Here is a 16,726-nt window from a genome sequence, read left to right as displayed (position 1 = left end):
TTATTCAAAACCATAATCAATAATTTGATTATGCTGACATTTGAGAATGTGTATTTTTTTAGATGTGTTATATGTGTTATCTAAAGTCCATAGGTGACCTACAGTTGTACACCACCATTCTCCGTTATGCTTTTACCCTTTTGTTGAAGGCTGACGTCTGTTATAAGCACTCTGACCCATTGTAAAATGGCATGTAAGAAAAATCTCTCCAGACTACAACTGGTCATTTGGACAGGACCATCTGGTTGTTTGAAAGAACACTGCAAATCAGTCTCCTCATTAAATGAGTCCAGCCTCCTGGGCATGATGGGATATATCTTCTGTGGATTTCAGTTAGGTGCGAATGTGAGACAATAGAGAGGCAGAGCTAGAAATTAGATCCTGTGGGTGTGATGATTTCCCTTGCAGAAAAGCCAAAGTGAATACTTGCTGCTGCACAGCTAGCAGCCTTGACTATTTTGGTTCTTTAAATAGTGCCATAAAGACTTGGTAGTGGCTGTCATAGATTAAGTAAAGATGCTCCCTCTCTGTGTGAGTCCCCTTTTATTCAGCTACACATTTAAAGAATAGCAGGTTCTCCCATCAAAAGCCCTCTGCTCAGGAAACACAAGAAACACCATGTTTAGATTCCATCTGTTGGATAGTGGTATCTATTTATTCTATGAATTGAAGCCACATTTGACACATCTGAATATTTCAACAAGGGGGTGCACACGCATAAACAAAAGCAACAAGATTTATCAGTGTGATTACCAGAACTAGCGGGTGTTGTATGGATTCCAGGTGTATTTTGTGATTTCATTCCATAACTCACTGATTACAAATGTTTGGTGTTTTTGTCTACAGTGTTATTTTCCTTGTGAATTATTCATATTGACAGTATATGGAAAGACTAGGGATAGCCTTGTGAGGACTGTAATATTATCATTTCTGTTTACCCGCCTTAACGAATGCTAATTCATCTCAGTAATGATTGTTTTCGCTTGTCAGTTTTAGACGGCTTGGCAACGTGGGAATAATACAGCGCACGAATCAGGTATAATGGCATAAGACGGGAAAATAATGAAGGTGGGTTTTCTGCAACTGTATCTGCTTTTCCAATAACTAGTTCCATCCTCCCTGCAGTTCTCCTCCCACACTCCTGCTGCTCTTCTGTTTGAGGATTACTCATTTAGCTTGGGGAAGCCAGATTCCTTCCCTTCTCTATCACTGGAAAATTCTTCACCGATGTATGCTTATAACTGTCAATCAGGTTTTGCATTTATATTCATAGGTACTTTATATTCTTTAACACCATGGAAAATATTCAAGAGGGCGATTTTGCCGTTTAGACAAATCACCAAGTATTTCTTCTGAGTCTCCCCGTGGAAAGACTTATTAACAATGACACCTCTGTTCCATGTAGGTGTGCTTGTAATTAAAAAGATACATACTCAGTTTGACATGGCGGATGCATGTCAAAGTGTGTACATGTCTAATGCAGTTTAATAAGTGTGTCGTTATGCACCCCAAGCAGTCATCTGTAATAACCCTGTAAGTATATAAACACGTCTGAAGAACCAAGAAATATTTTACAGCTCAAATGAACCACTAGTTAATTGAGTTGCTATATTTTTATACATGATTTAGAGGCTATTACTTTAAAAGTCTCTTTTGGCATTCAGAGACCATAGCTGTGAAAGACGGTTGAGTAAAATGGACCATAATTTGTTTTCACCTTCCTTTTATCTCAAATTAGCACTGACAGGATTCGTCATGCAGTATAAGCCTGAATTAATCTACTTTGATTGCTGTTGTTGGATTTTGTGATAGTTAATTCATTTAAAATGAAAGCAGTTACACGTCTGTCTCGAAAGTCTTACTCTCGTCAACCATCAGATGCCTTTTTTCATTCTTCTTTGTCTAAACATTTCAACAGACAAAATTAATACGTTTTTGCACAGTATTGTAATTAAAAGAATATTTAATATGTTACCATTTGATTTAAAATGTGATATTTGATGATTCTCATTCACTTCTCTCAAAGTCATATATTCTAGCTAAGTTTAAAATGATGATGAAGATCATACATTAGACACTGTGAAACACAACTAAATAAAGAACGAGAAAATCCAATTTTGATTATCAATATTTACTTAATGAGTCGGCACACAAGTGTCAGTGTTTTTCAACACCTGTGTGTTTCTCTTGTTGAATGACATGACAGTGAATGAAAAACCCACTGACCCTGTGGTAACGCATAAGAGCAAGCCTTGCTTTCATTGTACATAGAGAGTATTAGTTTAACTTGCAATCCAGGCGTGGCAGACACAGCTTATTTTCATTAAAAAGGGATGTATTGTAGAGAAGCAGAAAGGTGTGTTCTTGAATTTGGAATCAATACTTTGACCGCATCAGCTTGTTGATTTCAACCAAGGGAAAGAAAATGTCTAAAAGGAAATAATTTGATCATGCAAAGCTGTGGCTTTGTATTGAGTTCAGTGTACTGTATGTGCATCTATAGATTTGGGGGACGTGTTTAGAATCTATAATCTTTTACTCTTATCCAGGATGGAGGGATTTCAGGCTCTGTCATTTTGATGCGAGTTTTAAAAAGTCAAGAAGAGATTAGACAGGCTGCTAGAAGCTGATACAGCACAGATAATCAAGTCCCCAGATAATCCACAAGAAAAAACACATTCATTTTTAAACCGCACTGACATTTTGTTGCAAAAGCACATTATTTCAGAAACATAACATTCTTAAGAGTAAGACCACTCTAAGAATCTGACCACTCTTAACATGTTGCACCTGCAAGGTGTAATGATAGCAGTGTCCTGCAACAAGGTCTATATTGAAATGCTCGTTTTTTTTCTCACTGAGGTTGTTTCAGGCCACGTGGCAGTGACCCTAACTTTATCCCATGTCAAAATCTTCTTGACTGTCACTTGATATTCATGATATGACGTGACATGCTTGACTTGGAGAGGAGACAGATGATTGGAAAAAGTGATCGTCTTTTTTCAGAATCAGAATAAGAAATACATTTTTTTAAAACAAGTATCAATATTTTTTCTTGTAAATGTAAAGTAAGATTTAATTTCTAAGAGGAAACGGTTACATTTTAGTGCAATTACCATAAATCTTCCAAGCTACAGGATGTGCAGACCAGCAGAGACAGCCAAGTGACAGCTTTCATCAAATGGTATATTGTTGATGACAATAGGGAATAAGCTCAGTGGAGCTCAAATATCAACACCACGACATGATCTACTTTCATCCCTCTGTTGAAAATCTATCATGAATGCCATGTGTCCATTGCCGGTCACATTTTCATGTTAGAAAACAAACAAGATGCTTGGTAATTATTCACCTTGCATTTAAACTCAGCAGATACTCATGGGAAACTAAGTTGTTATGCTTGCAACAGCTCTTAATGCAGAAAACAAAATCCAATTTAGTGTTAAAATCCTTGAAAACTGTTCATTTGAACTTTGAAGTCCTTGACTTACTAATTTACAATTTCCCTTATAATTCCTGATAATATTTCCAGATGACAGGACTTGAGCAAAAATTCTTCTCTCGTCCTTCACCATAGCTGTCTGTCATTTTAGATGCAGCTCTATCTGTGCCAGTCAGTGTTATGAGACACAATATCTTGGACTGAGTGGAGGATTGTAGTATCCACATTGATTATAGTATGGATAGTTTCAGTATCTTCAATTTTAATGGTTTCATTCTCTCCCTCGCTCTTGCTCTTTATCTGTTTCGTTCAAGGCAACTCCCAGCCTCTGGCTCTGTGAGATAAGATGCCATCCTTGACAGATAGACAGATATCAAAACCCCCTGAAAAAACCATTCATAATAACATGACAAATGATAAAATATCATTACCATAGCATCTTTTGCTGCTTATTTTTACCTTTGACTGTGGTCTTCCAGTTATGGATAAAGACAGTTTTATATTCTTAGTTCCTAAATTCTGTTTTGACCAAACAGTTTACCAATAGATTTAATAAAACATAGCAGTAGCAATAATTATTTTCATTATCATGATTATTTTTATGATGATGATGATGATGATGATGATGATGATGATGATGATGATGATTATTATTATTATTATTATTATTATTATTATTATTATTATTATTATTATTATTATTATTATTATTATTATTATTATTATTATTATTATTTTTGGAAATCTGGAGGAAATATTATTTCATTATTCTTTATGCTTGTTTAAAATGAAAGGCTCATGATGAGCAAGAAGCTTATACTCGTTTCCTTGGGAAAAAGGTTAAATTGTTATTACCCATGATATCTCCTCTGGAGGCTTTCCGTGAACCCATAACCTAAGAAGTTCAAACTGCATTTATACGTCACAAAGGAAGTAGGAGCTAATTGCATCTCATCTACAAGCGCATTGGACTCTAACACCACATTGTACAGATCTATTACTTTCATCAGACCAGCTGGAGAAGTAGATAGCAGAGAACAACATAAGGTTATGTTAGGTTTGATGTGCCATAAGGTCAGAAAGGCCAATACAGTTGAGCAGAGTAACTGAATTTGTCACTCATTTGTCTGACTTCATTCATTCCAGCCTTTTTGCCTCTGCAAATCACCAAGTTATTATTCATTACCTCTCACCTCCATCTTATCCTCCCCTACTGAGCTAAAAATTGTTATGTTGACATGTAAGTGTTGTTTATGTCCTCCTCAGCAAGGCTGAGGCTGTCTCAGGATAGACAGTGGGAAGGGTAATTCAGGTTAGCACAAACAACTTCTTTCATTTCTGTGGTCCGGCAAATAGCACTGTGATGTTTTTATTTTTCTCCCAGCAGGATGCATGAAAATGGGCCACCAGTGATATTCTGGAGAGTGCTTCTGCCTGGTTTTGAGTGTGCCTTGAGATTAAAACACGTCTCAAAACACTCAGATGTAAAATTGAATCCAGTCTCCTTGTTTCCTTCCTCTTACTCTACAATTTTTCATCATCACTGTGGAAAACAAATGCAGAATTTGAAAGCAGGACTATGATTTAAGCTTAACTCTTCACTGGGCTCTATAATTACTCATCTATTAAAGCCAAATGGGATTGTTACATCATAAATATTCTCCACATTGTCCTGTACAAGTATTCGCAAGCAGACGCAAGAGTAATACGAAACATTTAAACTCTTGTTTTTCAAACAATATCAGTGTGAAGTAGGAGATGTACTGTCTCCAGCAATTCATAGGTCTTAAATATCATAATTACATACATTATCAGTACATTCTCAGAGGTACACATATCTTTTCGCACATTTTTTTTCGCACAGCCTTTGAAATTAGACGCCAAAGATGGATAATTCTAATAGAAATTACCAAAAAAGTTACAATTTCTTCACTTATTCAAGTTACCTGTTTAGGTCCCTGCATAAGTTAAAAAGAAATGTGTTGGCATCATTTTGAGGCTTGGCTTCAATAGCTCTATATGAGCTCTGTAAAAACACTTCACCAACACCAGCCTGAGGCTTTGGTGTTTTGTCCCTGTGAACAGCAACTACGGAATGATCTGAGTAATGCTGCTACCTACTTTGTTAGTCAAACCATTTTCCCCAAATAAATTTTGTGTAATTGGAATAGAAAAACATCTGTGCACAGAACAGATTATGCGTAATCACAACAATTAATTACCTCTGTTTGCTATTTATTCCAAGGTGAGTATTCTGTAAGCCTTAGTGAATGCAGTACCAATTAAAGGGCATGCAAATCACCAACAGAAAAGAATTTCTTTCATCAGAACGGTGATGAAAAAACATCTGGCCTAATTTGATTTGTAAAAACATATTATCTGACAGTGAGTTTTTTGGTGATTTTCTGTTCACGAATCTGACACTGAAAAAGGCGAAAGTTTATTCTGTCATTTAATGACTGTGTTTTCAAATATAGATTATTTTTGCAAAATGATGGTCTTTCTAATCAAAGGTGTCCAAAACAGCCAGTACACACTGCTGCTGTCATTTTCTGACCATGAATGAGTTCTGAAGCATTTGAAAATTATATATTTGACAATCACCTCTGGGATAAATAGAAATGATAATTCTTTGAAGAGATGTTGCAGTTACAGATCTGTATCAAATAATTATTCATCTACAAGCAAATATGCCCAAATGAGAACTGTGAAAAAAGTCAAAAATGTTTGTGCTCGCAGTCACTGAAGCCATTCCAAATGAGTAGAGGGCTCAATAGTATAGCATACTAATAGCATACTAATTTGGGGTGTTTGAACCTGAGAAGTTGCACTAGCCCTTGTTAAGGTGGAAGTGGAACTATAAACTAAGATTTTGAATTTGATAAATGTCTGGCAATTTGACGAGCAGCAGAAGAGTAATTAGCGATATAGTGCTGTTTTCTTGTTTACATTAACTTTTCAATACACTGAGAAGTAATTCTCCCCTCTGAGATGAACATTTGTGCTCAGCTTGCAACCAGATATTAAGCTGATAGTATGACAGCAGTGGCTTAATTGCTGTTAATGGTGTATCATGCTGAGTACTACCCAACCTGCCAAAATCAAACACCATAAACAAATAGATGTTAATGATTTATATTGGCCACCATTGGAAATCAAACTCTTCCAATCAAGTCTCTTCACCTTGACTAAGTTCTCAGCACGGCGGAACCCTGCCAACTCTTCCATTCCTTTTTATACTCGCATTTAGTTGTCAGCTAGGTGAGACTGCCCCAATCTTTTGTCTTGGCAACTTTCATCTTCAGTATCTCTGTAATGTTTGGTGGGACAGAGTTCATATTATTTGAGCAACAGTCTGGTCCTTTAAAACAAAAAGTAATAATCAGCACTACTGATGACCACTGTCAGAGGCAATGAACAACTCTGTGTCCTCAATAAACATGTGCATGTTTGACCTGTTTGACCCTTTTTCAAAAGCAGACAGGGCAGGAGACCTTGGCTAGAAATGGTGACGCTGGGGGCAGTCCACACACACAGCACACACAATATTTCAGTGCGTGGGCTCTGATGCTCTTTCCATTAGGACAATAGCACTAATGGTTGCGATATCTCGGAGGTTTCCAACCCTCTTTCCAGTACATCCATACTAGCAGCCAAAGAACACAGTCCATTAAGAAAGCAAACAATGGATATTTCTGGTATGCTGTACAGCATACGTGGCTATACGACTAGCAATGAGGGAGGTAACTTGTGCTGTAGCACTTTAGCAACACACAAAGTCACAAAAATAGGCTATTTACAAGCTCAAAAAATAGCCAGGAATGAATGAATGAAACTGGAGGGAAATAACCTGATCAAGAGCAATTATAACCTGTAAACCTTACAGTGAATCTAAACATATTAACACAATCACTTGACATTTACGCTTCAGTTGCTGTGAACAAAGGTTACAATGGACACGGAACAATGCTGTGAAAAAAAATATCAATGTTACAATTGTGTGTGTTGTGAGTGTGCTTTTCCATAGCTGAAAAGGTCTTTTATGTGTGAACATTACACACATAAGCTGTAGCCATGACTCATGGAAACAGAGTTTGTCGCCTTTCAGCAGACTCTTAACACAGATGTGAGATGTTGCATAGAGATCCAGCCTGAGATTATGTGTTGGTCACAGTTTCCTTTGAGTTCACTTGTTGCACTGACTTGAAAGGAGCGAAGTGATAAGACTGCCATTCTATGAAGTAACCAGCGCTAATTAGCTGCTCTGTGCCTGTTAAATGTCTCCAAATTTACTTGACAGAAGAAAGGTAATACATCAACATATTTCATATTGTTTTCCTTTCATGACTTTTCTAATGATATTTAACATACTGGAATATTATAAAGCTGTGCGACTATTATCAGTTATTATTAGTAGTAGTATGTTATTTCAACAAGGCAAGTAAGCCATGTAGGATCTCCAATACTTTGTTCACTATCTACTGATCCATTAGTCCATTGTAAAAACAGGCAACAACCAAAGTGTGTAAATAGCTTGTGCAGTCTCGCTATTCCACAAGAGTCAATAAAACTATGTGCTCAAATGCATTTAGAGATGCTCAATCAGAGTCTCATTGTTCATTCTGCCCCAACAATTTGTGAGGATACCCCAACCAATCAATACAAGGACCATTAAGCTTAACAAATTTGATTCGTCTATAAAATGAACCACAGGCCCTCCAAAACAGCAATACACTGCAGGGCAGCCTGCCAAACCAGAACAGCTGAGAGCAAAGCAAGTTCCAATTTCATTGTTATATAACATTTTCCCCACACATCTAATGAGGACACCTTAACAAATATAGGTTCAAGATGTATTTATTAAAATACTGTACAGATATTACTCAGAATAACAAGGCAAGGGTTGAAAGATACAATGGGTGACCATAAAAATGCAGAACTACATGGCTTAGAGGAATAAATATGGACTTTCTTTTGCAAAATTTTAAAAAAAAATTCCATTAATTAACCTTTCAAACGTTTTTGAAATCAATTTTACTTACATTTGTTACAAAGTCTTTTATGGTTTTCAATTGTGTTTTATTTTGCTGCTGGGTTTGTTTTGTTTTGTCTACTTTTTTTATTTTTTTTTCTGTTTCATACAAGCAATGATGCATGTTGGGTTACACAGAGAAATATTACCATATGATTGTGGTCGTGTTTTGTACATATACAGAAACATGGACGCACTATGACACACGCACACACACTCACGCACACACTCATCAAGGAATCCTCTGGCAACCAAATTTTATTTCAATACATCAGTGCCTTACCTAGCCCCACCGCTTTTGTAATGGGTAATTGGTTGTCATGACAAACACTCTCCTTCTATTCGTAGCTTAGAACTTATTGCAAAAACCACTCTGTAAAAACATTTGAGGACAAGACAGATTTTAGAAGGTTTTACTTGCCTCCACTAAAAAGCTACTGAAGGACAAAGCCCAATTTTTTTCATTATTAATTGCCTCCTAATTGTTAATTGTTGTATAATGTCTGGAGATTATTTTTGATATACATGAGAAAAAATCAATTATGAACTCTAAAAAGGACTTAAAAGGAGATGAATTCAATCATTTTCATTAGTCTTAAACTGAAAAGCCTTGTACATCAACGGTTTTCCTTTTGCGATAATGTCATGATATATAAACCTCAAAAACCAGCAGGCAGCATTTCCAAGACCTTCAACGATGGTATTACACAAACACATGCATTATTCATATGAAATATATGTGGCCTGTGAATCACAAAACTGAACTGAAACAATGAGAAGAGAACTGTATTTGTTAAATGTGGCGAGTGTTTTCCTTGCTTTTAGCTGACTCAAGAAAATCAATGAATAAATGATAGAAGAATATTGAAAATATAAGAAAAACCTTAAAAGTCTTGTTAGAGCCACAGATTTTTGTAAGGTATGGCAGTCGTATCATCCATGAGGGACAATGGAACTTTAATGACATTAAAAAGCATCTAATTATTTGACTTTTTTCAGTAGTTTAAATTACCATACTCTTGAATCAACCAGTTATTCTCCTGCTGATTTGAGGCAGAAATTGGCTGGGGATCAGGTTAAGTGAAGGAAAAGCCCTGGAACTGGCAATAGACAATACAATCCTCAGGTGAAATCAAATCTGTTTTAGTGAAGGCTTATTGAATGGAAGAGACTGACTATTGTGTGTAAAATATGCAATAGGTACCAAACACATTCCAGATAAAACAAGACAAACACATTAGATTTGGTTAAGACAGAATGTAATTTTAGAGGTTTTAGTAGAAAGCTGATTTAGTAAAATAATTACATAAAAGTAATTTTAATGAGGTGAAGTCACCAACATGAGAAAGAGAACAATCAAAATCATTATATTAGCCTTATTCACCATCTAATGATTGTGATTTCCATATCATGATGACACATCTTACTGTTTTGACCCAATTTCATCACAATGAAGAGTTCTCATCTCATTATCATGTATTTTACACATGAATTCAACCTTTTAGAAATGAACCACAATCAACGTTACTGAATAGAGTTGTGAAAGGGTTGTACTCTGTTATCACTGTAATGTCATAATTTCATTTAACTTTGTCTTTCCTCCCTGCATCCTTGTGGTTGCAGTTATGAGCACACCAAGTGATAACCAAGCCTCACGGGGACCGACTGAGAATGGACATGAGAAATATGATGAAGGGGAAAGGAGTGTGTCATGACAACAGAGGCTGATGAGAAAAATCATAGGTAAACCATTATTTTCTTTTTGGTTGTTGACAATATTAGTCAAAGCTGATCATGTTTAGTTATATGATACGGTTATATTGGCATTATTTCTATTTGTTTCCCATGTGATCCACAGCAAAATCTGGGGGGGAATCACAGGGTCATGATTTACTCATCAGAACTTTGTTGTAAATTTTGGACTGTGCGGCTTTGTACCCCAGAACCTCCTCTGCAATTTCTGGGGAATTAAAATTGATGAAACAGGAAAATTGTTGTTTTGTACAATCATTACTGATTATGATGGACTGTATTCGATTTTCATATTATCCTTTTGGAACAAACTAAAACAAGCTATTTGGATGTGCTCTTTTTTTATTTCAAGCAGCCCTTAATATCCTTGTGATGCTGTTCATTTCCTCTGTTTTACTTTCATCATTATGAACTGCAAGAACTTCATACAGTTCAGCCACTTCCATGTGATATCTCATATCTCATTTGAAGATCTATTTCCTTTAAAGACAGACAGACAGACAGACAGACAGACAGACAGACAGACAGACAGACAGACAGATAGATAGATAGATAGATAGATAGATAGATAGATAGATAGATAGATAGATAGATAGATAGATAGATAGATAGATAGATAGATAGATTAATTTTGGATGGGAAAAAAGAAGGGGTAAAGGAAATGAAAGGAATTTGTTTTTCCTGGGCTGGAAAGGTGAGAGGCGGTTGTCCTCAGAAAGGTGTCACAGTTACATCCACAATGGTTGCAATGTACAGGAAATGTATAAAAATATGAAGATGACTCATAAAACCTTCTCTCCACAAATGAAGACTTTTGTGTCATATTTTATTCCTCTCTTCCAGAGTAGAGCTGGTTCCTAAAGTATTAGGTATGTAGAGTACTGAGTTTTAGAAGGTCGAGCACATGAAATCAGTGGTTTCTTTGTAATGGATTTGTCAGAGAAAATGAGTAGAATTACATGAGCTTGTGCAATTACATGAGTCACAGATATAACACTGACACACAGTCACACACAGAAAAGAAGAAGATAGTGAAAAGAAATGTTGCTGAAGATGTGCTTTTATCACTATTGTTAACTTAATTTGTGACTATATCTTTGAGATTCAGCTTCAATATACATGACATGGCAAATCGGCAGTCAGATATTCTGACACAAAACAACACAGACAAATGTGATTTGAACTGTGGAAGATATCAGGAGAGACACCCTTGCCCTTAGGCTTTTCCACTGATTGATTGATACTGGCTGATTGACTGATTTAGTTTAGAAACCTGGCATTTTCTGAAACTTGAAAGAAAATCCACAGCCCCAATCATTCAAGAACCATTTAGGCACTAAAAAATGTAAATAAACCAGACAGTCATGTTGCCAACCCTTAGTACCTCTAATGTCAACTACAAAAATATAGATGCCTTGTAAAATAAATTCTAATTCAATTCTGTATCATTGTAATATTTTGGTAAACATTGAAGACAAGATAAAAAGTTTGCTTTTTTTACCAAGAAATGAAGAATATGATAAATATAGTTGTTGCTTCTCTTCACCACATCATTAATGTATTTTTATGTCCCCTTCATATCTTAGGCAGCTATTCAGCAAAAGAGGATGACTCGCAGCGTCAGGTGCTTTTTCATAATGAGATTCATTGTGTCAACTATAAACAAAAGAATACAATGCACTTCCAGGCTCCAGGTAGATTTTAAATGTTGTTCAAATAATATTAAAAAATGTTATTTCTGATGTATTGCCATTATACACAAGTGATGAATGTGTCAATGATTAAGATGTCCCGTATTCTTTAATACAGGGCTGAAAATGTTTCTGAGTGCAAAACGACTGATAACTGCAGTCTGCAGACAGCAAATGGGGGCGGCATGGCACCTCAATGGTGAGCACCTCCCTCACACAGCAAGAAGGTCCCCGGTTTGATCTCGACAGGGTGCCTGTCTGTGGAAAGTTGGTATGTTTTCGCCTCATTATACATTCAGTTGCATATCTTTAAGAGTTCAGTGGATGACATATTTACCTTTCTTAGTAAACTCCACCCTTTAAAAAACAATCTGTTGTTTGCAAGGGGTGATCATTTACTGTTTCATTAATATCCTTACTGTATTTGGGCCACCAACAGACAATATGTTTATACTTTAAATGTCCAATCTTTGTTATCCTCAGTCATTTCTGCTACTGTCATGCACAACATTACATGTCTACTGAAACCTGTTAGTCATTTTCCTAAAATGATCTGGTTTCTTTTGTTCCTCAAACAAAAGTTGAATTTTTTTTTTTATTTTTTATTGAGATTAAGTATTAATATCAGCAAAAGACGGTTAAAATTAAGTAACATTTTTGTTAATTTTAAAAAACATTTTTCACAGCATCAAATACATTGTATCAATTGAAAATAGCAAAATATTAAACAACAACTGATGCTCCTCTAGTCTAAAATGTCAAGCTCAGGTGCTCAGCAGTTGATTTCACAGCTCTATGTAGGTGCTGTGCTGCTTGTGGAAGAGGTGTGTATGTGACATTAAATGGAAAAAAAAATTAAAAAAACATGAGCGCATCTACTGTAGCCCCTGTTCGGCAGCTGCTCCTTTAAACAGGGAACACACGCACACACACACACACGCACACACACACACATCAATCTTTTCTGACACAGTATCCTTGCCTGTCACCATGGTAACACCCTAAAGCCACAGCTGTCTGACAGAAGATTGACTTTACTCAAGAATAACTTGCTGTGGTTTGTGTATTTTGTCGGTTTACATTAATGCACATGCATATACAGCAATGGGCAATCAGTGTTAAATGGGATGGACAAAATGCCTTTTTTTTCAGTAACTCACATATTTTCTATTCTCTTATTATAATTTGATATCTTCTTTGGACACATATTTCAATGAACAATGCAAAACAACATGAGGGATGTTTTTGTTCAGTGACATTTGTTGTTAGCTGTCTATGTTTTTAACAGATTTGTATTGATCTAGGTAGAGAGAGGGACAGGACATTGATCTCATGAGTGACAGCCTTATTTTCTAAACTGGAAAGCCCACCTTTCCAGATATGCCTGGGGTAAGAAAAAACACATTAGAAAACCAAGCCCCGAAGATCAATATATGCAGTTGTCACCATTCACATAAGAAAGGGAAATGAAAACTCATAAGGGCACACTGAATTTACTTCCAGTGAAATAAGCAAAACCACATTCAATGTAGATGTTACATTCACCTTTAAACCTGTGTGTGTGTGTGTGTGTGTGTGTGTGTGTGTGTGTGTGTGCGTGCGTGCGTGCGTGTGCGTGTGCATGCGTGTGTGTTAAATCAGATACTTTGATGGGGGGGTGGGGGATTCTTTTCTCCAGAGTAATAAACAGATGAATATTGTCTTTTCTAAAACAGAAATAGGTACAGAAAAATCAATTATTTATGCCTTTCACGATTGATTATATAACTGTACTATTATTTGGCTGTGGTGGCCCTGGGAACTAAAAGCACTGCAATTTTAACAAAACACAATACACAAAGAACATTAAGAAAACAGCTTCATAAACCTTTAATATTTAACAACAGATTTGTTGCATTCAGAGAGAAATTATGCAATTATCATAGAACAGCGTACTGAGAATAACCATTTAAGAGTCTGGTTGTTTTTTGACAGTATTTTTTTTTTGTGGCAATTAATCTTTAAGATTATGTTTTTGTAGATAAACCAAAAAATTAACTAATACATTTCTGACCGAGACATAAATCAAAACATAATATTTAGCAATTAATATATATTTTTAGGGATAAAAAATAAAGAAGGAAAATAATTGGCAGCAGAATCAAAAACAATTGAAAATGCAGCAAGCTAGAACAATTTTTCAAATCAATTTCACAATGTCAGTGAGAAGGGATCCTGAGCAGTTCAGCTATCCAAAACATTTTTAAAAATATGTCGCCAAAATTATCGAGTACTGTGACCACATCTTAAGTTGTCGAACATCTAGAAATGACCAGCAATTTCTATTGTTGTGGGAAAAATGGCTATTTAGCAAAGGATAGTTATGTGCATCAGAGAAAGGGATCTACTATATGACTTAATCTGTGGCCTGTCAAGGTCTATTGATTGATTTTATGTCAGGGACAACTTCAAATGATTTTGTCTTGCAAAAAATGTTCTGTTCTACATTTGTTGCCTAAATTACTAAATTATGCACAATAATTGAAGAAAAAGAAGGCTTCAATCTGTTACTTCTTAGGCACAGGAGAAGTCCATATCCTGGAAAAACAATCATTTAAAATCAAAATTAGATCAATTTTTTTGATTTTTCAAACTCTTTTTTTTATTGTTTTCAACTGAAGAGAATGATTATTTACATACAGTTGTGGCAACTTTGACGGCATCTTGAACAAACTTTTGTGTCTCATTCACCACAGTTGCAGGGAAGTATCCAATGATACCCATCTGGTCCACATAGCGATCACTGTAAACCTAACAATAACAGCATAAATGGGTGGAACGTCTAAGAAAATGGCTTTCCTGACATATTTTCATAGCAGCTGCTCATTCTCAATGGCTTCTGAAAATCCTTTCAAGCAGTTGCAACATACACTTCCAGACCAGAAGACTCCAGCGCCTCCCTCTGGCACCAGTTTAGAATACACATAAACCATTTGACCTTTTCGGATGTTGATGAAACGGCAATCGGGGGCTATGAAGTCATCTAAAGCCATGGCCATGGACAACACATCTGATAACACACATAAGAAAAAAAAACTGAACCGCATAGGTCATCAACTTATCAAGTATATCTTTAAAATACCGAATCAATGATTGTTTCCAGGGCAAAATCAGTTTTCAGTTGTGTTTGTGACTTACGTGAGCACTCTGCATCTCCACAAATCTTGTTGTCCGCTAGTTTATCCATGAGAATGGAATGTGCAGTGTGCAGTAGTCCTGCATAGAGCAGAAGGACAAGAGAACACTTCATTTTTTTTAAACAGAAGAACAGAACTGAAGCGGTGATGAAGATAAGTGTGGATGCAGTAGTGATTATTCAAAAACGCCACACACATCTGAAAACATTTCTTTCAGCCAGGGGGAATGGGCTGAACCCTTACATCAGAGGCGGCCTGGCCAATCAGTGTTCAGTTTCAGAAATGTTAACCTCTGAAACTATTCACTATCCACAGGGGAGTTGGCTGACATTTCTTAAAAACCTGAGTCCGAATGGAAAAAAAACAACTCAACAGTTGTACTTTTGGCATGTCTTGAGCTCTGTAAAAAGTTGTTTTCATTTATTAAAAAAAGAACAAGTACTTGTATTCGTATGTGTATTTTACTTTGGACTGAACAAAGTATGTGTAACAGTAAAAACGGGCGGCCCTCTGCTGTTTCAATACTCTAGTTCGGGTGAAGCACCACCTGTCGAGCTACTCGGGTAACCACAGCAAACTTATTTCTCAGTAAGAAAAATCACAACTGACTGAATATGGTCACCCAATTTTCGACCCTTAGAATGGTTTGGAATAGTATTCTTGACATTACAGAACTGAAGTCTTGTTTTGCTTTACCAAATGACAAAACAATTATAGAAAGTTTCATAAAATCTTAAAAGAAATCCCTCTAATCATGATGTGACAATATGAGTAAAATGCTTCCAAAAAGACACAATAAGATTGATCACACCTCAAAAATTGAGCTATTTATTGATAATGACTGCAAACATAAAGATTTTACATAAAGATTTTTAAACCCACACACCTCCAAAATTGAAGCGAATTTGACAGAACTTCATTGAATGCATAAAACCAAATCCTTATGAAAACACAATATTGTAAGAACAAAGCATGTGCATGAGCATCACTTTTAGCTGCTGAAGAAAAATTATATATATATATATATATATATATATATATATATATATATATATATATATATATATATATACATTAATTAAAGCTTAATTAAATTGCATAGTCAATTTTAATTACATTCTTAATGCATTTAACACATGCACAGAACACAATAACTCAATACATTGTCTTTTTCGATTAAATCTTTGAGCATAAAAAATCAAAGACAGGACAGTAAGAGTTACACAAAGTAGTTTGCAAACTCTGCAGGGGGGTCATTTCAGGTGAAAATGATTTGGAATCTCATGTATGCCACACTTTCAGCAGAGACAAGTTTTGCTCTGGACAAACAGATGCACTGAACTGACAAGAGATATTGGAAGATAACAGATTGGGATTTAGATCTAGAAATTTTACTAGGTGACAGTGACCAAGACACTTTGATTATTTAAATTTCCTAATTCCTGTGTGGAAACCACTTCAGACTCAGACTGCAGAGCATTTTGTTCTTTTTTTTTTGCTTGTTTGTTTTTTTGTGTGTTTGTCTGTGTGTGCATTCGTTAGTTTTTGTTTGTTACATCATAACATTGGTCTTCATTGTGAAAGAAGAGAATGGCTGTACAAAGTAAAGGTGAAGTTCAGTCAAATATTCAGT

The 16,726-nt window shown here is 35.8% G+C and overlaps 1 protein-coding gene across 1 annotated transcript; it reads right to left on the bottom strand.

Moving 5' to 3' along the window:
• Window positions 1-13,758: 13,758 nt before the first annotated feature.
• LOC147236585 (otoraplin-like) lies at window positions 13,759-15,278 on the bottom strand. The gene is made up of 4 exons (XM_086162029.1): window positions 15,095-15,278; window positions 14,827-14,966; window positions 14,597-14,707; window positions 13,759-14,494 (listed from the first exon to the last, which is right to left on the bottom strand). Exons 1-4 carry the CDS (start codon window positions 15,204-15,206, stop codon window positions 14,471-14,473), a joined length of 387 nt encoding a protein of 128 aa, XP_086018155.1. The 5' UTR covers window positions 15,207-15,278; the 3' UTR covers window positions 13,759-14,470.
• Window positions 15,279-16,726: the final 1,448 nt, after the last annotated feature.

This window comes from Fistularia commersonii, chromosome 2 (genome assembly GCF_037954325.1).
Source record: "Fistularia commersonii isolate RoL2024-O1a breed Wild chromosome 2, RoL_Fcom_v1.0, whole genome shotgun sequence".
Taxonomy (NCBI): domain Eukaryota; kingdom Metazoa; phylum Chordata; class Actinopteri; order Syngnathiformes; family Fistulariidae; genus Fistularia; species Fistularia commersonii.
Note: the sequence above shows the minus strand (reverse complement) of the source record. Positions and strands in the feature narration are given on the sequence as shown.

Coding starts and splice junctions, on each gene's coding strand:
- LOC147236585 (XM_086162029.1), bottom strand. CDS start 15,206: ATGAAGTGTTCTCTTGTCCTTCTGCTCTATGCAGGACTACTGCACACT. Junction 14,967..15,094: donor TGGAGATGCAGAGTGCTCAC/GTAAGTCACAAA, acceptor GTGTGTTATCAG/ATGTGTTGTCCATGGCCATG. Junction 14,495..14,596: donor CCGTCAAAGTTGCCACAACT/GTATGTAAATAA, acceptor TTGTTTTTCCAG/GATATGGACTTCTCCTGTGC.